A 6,630-nucleotide genomic window follows, 5' to 3' on the forward strand; every position below is an offset into this window, starting at 1 on the left:
ACATACTCGATAAGGGATGATTAGGCGCGCGGTGCGTTGCGATTTCAAATCGATCTTAGAATTCTTACAAAATAGAAGAGATCGCGTTGAAATGGTGGCTGAATTTTTGTACGTGTTTTGAAATTGTTTATACTTGCTTCGAAATATTTTAATTAAATCGATTTCAAAGTAGTGAATCGAATTAAAATTCAAGTAAGTAAATTGAATAAAAATTCCCTTATTCGTCGATTTTCTGCGTTAACGCGAGCCCTGTCCAAACAATACACCTGTCACCGAACGGAACGAGAAAAAGCAAGAGAATTCCAGAGGCCGGAATACTCGCATTAAAAAAACAAGAAACCACGTCTCGCGTTCCGTTAGCCATTCTACTCTCGGCAGCCTAACGTCGCATTACTCAAGCGCCCCAGAATTGTTTCCGTTCGCAACAGCAAGAAACATCAAACGTTGCTTGCACGCGCCCGTGTCTCGGATCTCGGCGTTTTATCAGCACCGGTAAAAGTAGAACGGTACAATCGAACTCGAAGCGACAAATAAAGTTTTCGCGCGGGCGAACTCCGACGGTGGTTTATTGAAACGTTTCAATAACCCAGAACGGGAGAGAAGTGTAACGAACAGGAACGGCAATCGCGGAATTTAATGAACATCCATTGTCGAGCCGTAGAAAAAAAAAAGCAAACCCGTAACATAATTACCGGGCATTGTCAGTCGCGGCTGAAAGGAGAGCACGGTGAACTTTGCCGCGATACATATATATATATATATATTTTAATCAGAAACTAACGAGCCCGCCTCGATAAGGCTCCTAGATGCCTCGTTAAGCTGGTTCGCGCGTTACGACTTATTCTATTAAGGCCGCGTCTAATGAATACAACATGAAGGGCTTAAAGGGTTCGGCAAAAATCACTGCCGCCCTAACGCCGCGGAAACTCGCTTAACCGAATTCATGGCCGAGCGACGCGCTGAAGGAACACCTTTGAAGTACGCGATGCAAATAGGTGAATCGCGTTCTCAGAAATTCAATTAATTATTTGTTCGGGCGTTTCGGGGCTCTCTCCCCGAGAGAGCTCGATAATAATTAAAGTGCCGAAGTTGTGCCGTGAATGATGAATGCTGATCTTACGTCAGCCATTTTGCTGTTCCCATTTCGCGCGACGCTTCTTTGACTCGTCGTTTTCATTGTTAATAGTTAGTTTAATCACTAGTGGTTAAAGTAATTAGCTAATAATTACTTTAGCATAAATATCAATAGTTGATATTAACAGTTATTACAAATACATAAATATTTCATATAAATTCGATATAAATTTGATATAAGTATAACGAGTCCAATAGTTTGGTGAAAGGTAAAACAGACTTACCTTTGCCGGATCAGACTTCTCGGACTCCTCGTTGAAGGTCTGCGATCCTCTCGACATGGTGTTCCTACGGGGTGTGGTGGTTCCATCTTGCGAGGGGCGCACGAACTCGATTCTACCACCCTCGACGACGATGTTAGGGGCTGGTGGGAAGTTTTCTGCGTTACCGACCGGGTCGCAGTAGCCCAGCAACCCCGCTTTCTCGCCGTACAGGGGATGAATTTGTCTGCAACAGTCGGTAAGCGTTCGTTTAGGGGTTGAATACGTAGGGGTTGTCGCGGAAGGTATCTAGTATATTCTTTTACCAACGATGATAAATACCCTCCCATAGTCGCTTTTTGCGAATTAGGTGTGCTATCGGTAAGCCACGGAGCTAGCAAAAACGAGTTATTTGAATTCAGGGGGTAAGTTTCTGACTCATCGATAATTTCGTTATTTGTAGGTAATATAGCAATAATTAATAATTAAGATATAGAATATTATCACACATGACGTGTGCGAATTTTTAAAACTGTAAACTGTGATCTTAAATAATATTAAGCCGATAACTTGAATAATTTAGAATAATGTAACACAGCCTGTTAAAATTGTATAATATACGGGCAAAATAAAGAAAAGGATACAGTTAATTTTACTACAGTTACATCGTTTTGTGAAATAGAATAAAATTGTTAAAAATTGTCTATTGCCCTAAACCCATCGATTTGTCACAGTTATCTCGCCCCAGATCCTATACATACTATAATACAATTCGTTCGCTATTCTTCCAGAATGACGAATGAAATCAAACCGGCGATTGATTCGCGCGGTAAAACTGTCGCGATTGTTGCTGGACAAATTCGTATGCCGGGCGACCCACGATCGGATTTAATCGAATTTATTACACTGCGACGGACAAAAACACCGTTTGATCGGATAACGTGGTCGCGCGGACCGCGTTACCCGGTAACGATATTAAAACGTGATTTACGCTTTGGCGGCTCGCCGATAAATTATGTTCCGCCGAGCGTTTCGGTAAAACGCGTTTCAATTCGATCATTCGCGAATCGTTGCTGGTATGCATCTTTAGCAATTGAAAGGCGTCGCTGCTCTTGATGGAACAACGACGGTCGCGCCGCGCGTGCAATATTTAAAACGCGCGTCGTCCATCATCCCCTATCGTATGGGATGATACAGAGAATGAGAGGACTTAATCGCAGCGGCGAGACGATTAATTATGATCGATTGTATTGATGTATTAAACAAGAGCGCGGACAATGAATTTAAATAGAAATTAATACAAATAGAAGTGAATTTAACTACTAATTAATACAGATATAAATTCATATAGACATAAATGAATTTAAATACAAATTAATACAGACACAAATGACAATAAATATAGCTTAATGTTAACATAAATTCGCCGTTCGAATATAATAATCGTCGCGATTATTAAACTGATTAAAAGCTCGCCGAATCCCCATGGAATCCGTTTAAACTGCTGTTTAGAGTACAGTATATTCCATGCTCGATGTACCAATAAAGAAAACTGTACAAGGAAACGGCAAGCGCGTTCGCGGGGCTTTTAATCAATTAATAGAAGTGCAGTCGGATATATCGGGTCGAGAGTTTCCATTAAATTTCTAGCGACAGCTTCTTGATGTGGTCACAACGGGCTAAAAGCTGTGCCGACAGATGAAGCGAAAACGTCGCCCGCGGGATTGGATTAACTCTAGTTGAATTTTCGCTACAGACACCCGCCATTAAGATTAAAAAAAGTGGGAAACGCAATTCGGCCCTTTTTCGCTCGCTCAGCCCTTTTTGTCCCTCCTCTCATTCTCTCTCTCTCTCTCTCTCTCTCTCTCTCTCTCTCTCTCTCTGTGTCTCTTTCTATTTGACTACCTCCGACTCCCTCTTGCGCAGCTTTGGCGCAGAGACGAGCAAAAATGTTTCGCAACTGCGCACAGCCCGTTAACGACGCGAAACTTCGGGGATTGTGATTAACAGGTAATGCCCTTTCCGCAGTCAATTAGTGTACTTCTACAGGGGAAAACTTGTTCATTACCTTCACTTATTAAAACGCGCCGTAACTTTCCCGTGCTTGATTCCCCATTCACCAATATTTTCCACCCCCTGTATTCATTCGGATCCATAGTTCGTTAACCGTGTTTTCCCTCGCGAGATTCTCTCTCCTCTTTTTTATTCACCCGATACAAGAGAATTATGCTAATGCAACGAGAAACAATACGATCATCGCGAATCAATGTAATAATTATTATTAATAAGAGAAATACCGTTTTCTGCAATGCAGCTGCCACGCACGTTCAATTTCCTCGCCAGTCCTGCCACACATCGATTATCAAAGATGGCCGCCTTGCTGCCAACTTAATATCGATCGAAATCTCGATTGAAAACTCGATCGATATAGACGCGTGTGAGAGGACCTAGCATGGACGTGGGGAACATGTAAGCCGCTTTTATTTCTTAAAATAGTGTAATAAATAAGTTGTAGTATATTTGTGCATTCCTGAAACGTGGAGAATTAGTGATTATCTGTGCATGGTGCATAATTTTTCTAGCTTCGATGGAACTGTCGCAACGATTTCCATGGAGCAAGCTGTACTTTGGAACAAGAGCATACTAACGCCACCCTTTCGGTTACGTAACAAGTGTTCTCTTGTGCAATCGCTTGATTGTCAAAGTGCAATTACCGGGAACGAATTATGTGGTTCGAGGCCGTTTAATCCGAGATTCGAGTAAGTAGAACACATTCGTAATATCTGAGAGTGTAGGCGATATATTATTAATTCCAAATACGATTTCTCCAGCCGATCGAAAAGTGCAGTTTTACGATCAAGGTCAATTTTACAAACTTTTTTCTGGAACTCGTGATCAGGATTGACAGCTTTAAAAAGGAATCTGTATCAACCGTGAACTATTGCCCCGGAACGTTTTGATCGACGTTCGCACGCGAATATTGCCAGCAGTTAATCAGGTTAAAAGCTTCGCAAGCGAACCGCGTGACATGGACTCGCGCGACGTGAGCTGCCATAACCTTAACACGTTACATATGTCGGACACGTGGAATCAATGCGCCGTTGGGCAACCGGAAAGCTGACCAACTAACAGTCTAGACGCTGACAAAGGCACTTAAACGATTCTTCGTCCATGTCACTGCCATAATTTTCATCCTTCGCGTAGACCTGACACACCGTCGCTTCTTTGAGACGTGCAAGCCAGCACGATGTAACCAGTCACAGATTCGCCGCTTTCCGTGCTACGTTGCGGTACTCTCTAATCGCTAGATGGTACAAAAACAGTACAAGTTTCCCCAAGACGATTGCGAGGAACAAGAACAGTTACTTTTAGTCGTTTTAATAACATGAAAATAGCGCAACCGCGATCTTCAACTTTTGTGTATTTAGAATCTTACATTTCTTTTTAATTATAATTATAATTTAGTGATTACTGAACTGCAGATTTTTATAAAATATATAATATAACACTTTTTATTCATTTAGCAATTTTGGCAGATCGAAACTGGTACGTACTTCTTTCTATAATAATTTTAATTAACAGAGAGTAATATATGTGCACCGTGCTTTTGATCTTTCAATTCTCACAATTTACAACTAGCCAATCTTCGTTTTTCAAAACACGTAAAATTCATAGTTTATTAGTACAATCACGACAATTGTTCCCACAGATTTTTGAGCAATATCTCGCATTTCGGCAAGCCTTGGACACCCGACGGAATGATCAGAATTTTCCAAGCGATGTCTCGCTTTCCAGATATCACAGGTAATAGAGCAATACTGTATCGCCGCGGCATGAAATGAAATTCCACGCAGCCCGATACAGGTAATTACGTTTTAATTAAAGAATGGCGAGTTCGCGGAGCTTTTAGGGCCTCATAAATTTCGCCGCGGACGCGAGCAATCCCGACGGCGATCTATTTCTATTCCGGTGCGAGAGTACATAAAGTGTTTCTTATCATTTTACAGCGTGAATCGCCGTAAAAGGTTTTTGAATCGGGGTTCGGCAGGATATAAAATTTAACGGGACGAAATAAACCGGCGACGACGTGTAAAACCGGCGCGGTGATACGCGACGGGTTCCTAATAAATTCGAACGTTTATTATAGAAACGCGAGGGCCTGCTTTTACGCCGATGATTTTTACGATATACAAACACACGCGCACCGACGCCGCCGTTGCGCTCGTTCATTGGACAATTAAAGTTTTATCGTATCGATGAGTGACTCGCGAACGCGTTCCGCAGATTGCCGGGGCAAGTTTACGCTCCTGCGAGTATTACCGCAAATTGATTTTCGTCCACGGCCGATAATAGAATGTTAAATTACCTGCAGTCATTTCATAATACGCTGTTACGTTGCATTTGAGAAGGCTTTTTCCGGGCGCTTCAGTTTGTTGTTGCTTCAACGATACGCGGCTACACTTCTTTTGTTTATGCCTCACGGACGATGTGAGCGAAACGGCTGCGCAGTGGTGGGAAGAGGACGACGCGAGGACGAATTCTCAAGTAAATACACGGGACACGGTGACCGGCGTGGCAACACCATTCGATAGTACACCGTCGACCCGGAACTATTCCACAACTAAACTCGGCCTGTCCGCGGAACCGTTCAAATTGATGAACGGCAAATAGCTCGTGCAAGTATGCAAACGACGTAAACACGCGGCCGGAACACGATCGCGCAAGTATCTCGCGGAGAATTTCGGCAGAAATGCTGGCGAACGGCGGCGGTGTTGATCGCGCGGATGGATCGGGGTTTTCCGCGTTCCGAAACTGCTGCCGCGGGAACCGGTTTGCTCGGCGATTTTCGGTAAATAGCGAAGATTAATTGCTCGAGAACTGATTTACTGGTGTACGACAGGAACAAAACGCGAATCCAATCTCGGGCGAGTGCTTTTGCCTGCGACGTAGACGCGACTGTTCCGAACGCGCGGGGCGTTTCCAGGCGCTTGAAGGTTTCCAAACGGGGAGTTGGAGAACAATTGTGTACCGTTTTTGGCGAGTGTGACGCGGCAAAATCATCAGAAACTCTGACGTCTGAGCTGCATGGAAATCAAATACGTTCCGGATGCAGATGCGGCGGAATTGGGTAAGTATTGCACCATTATTAATATGGATTGTTTGAATTGATATTTATTTCATTACTGGTGAATTATTTGACTTGTTGTGTTATTATGCCACTTGAATTACTATTGCTTTATTGAAGTGTTTGAATTTTTACTGTGCTATTTGAATTATTTGATTTTACTGTGCTATT

General features: G+C 42.9%; 2 protein-coding genes across 5 annotated transcripts in view; one reads left to right on the forward strand and one right to left on the reverse strand.

The window, feature by feature from the left end:
• The window catches only part of LOC144477146 (uncharacterized), a 330,738-nt gene that overhangs the window by 184,650 nt on the left and 139,458 nt on the right, over positions 1-6,630 (reverse strand). Inside the window, exon 3 of the mRNA XM_078194634.1 lies at positions 1,359-1,581. Coding sequence (XP_078050760.1) covers positions 1,359-1,581 — 223 coding nt within the window. The remainder of the gene's footprint in view (positions 1-1,358; positions 1,582-6,630) is intronic.
• The window catches only part of LOC144476834 (uncharacterized), an 86,126-nt gene continuing 83,253 nt past the window's right edge, over positions 3,758-6,630 (forward strand). For 2 of the 4 annotated variants that reach the window (XM_078194107.1, XM_078194106.1), the window contains exons 1-4: positions 3,758-3,803; positions 3,917-4,093; positions 4,166-5,138; positions 6,235-6,462. In XM_078194107.1, coding sequence (XP_078050233.1) covers positions 4,927-5,138; positions 6,235-6,462 — 440 coding nt within the window. In that variant the 5' untranslated portion in view covers positions 3,758-3,803; positions 3,917-4,093; positions 4,166-4,926. Of the gene's footprint in view, positions 3,804-3,916; positions 4,094-4,165; positions 5,199-6,234; positions 6,463-6,630 lie in introns of those variants that run through there. The other 2 variants (XM_078194109.1, XM_078194108.1) reach the window with 2 other exon arrangements.

Source organism: Augochlora pura, chromosome 11 (assembly GCF_028453695.1).
Source record: "Augochlora pura isolate Apur16 chromosome 11, APUR_v2.2.1, whole genome shotgun sequence".
In the NCBI taxonomy this organism is placed as follows: domain Eukaryota; kingdom Metazoa; phylum Arthropoda; class Insecta; order Hymenoptera; family Halictidae; genus Augochlora; species Augochlora pura.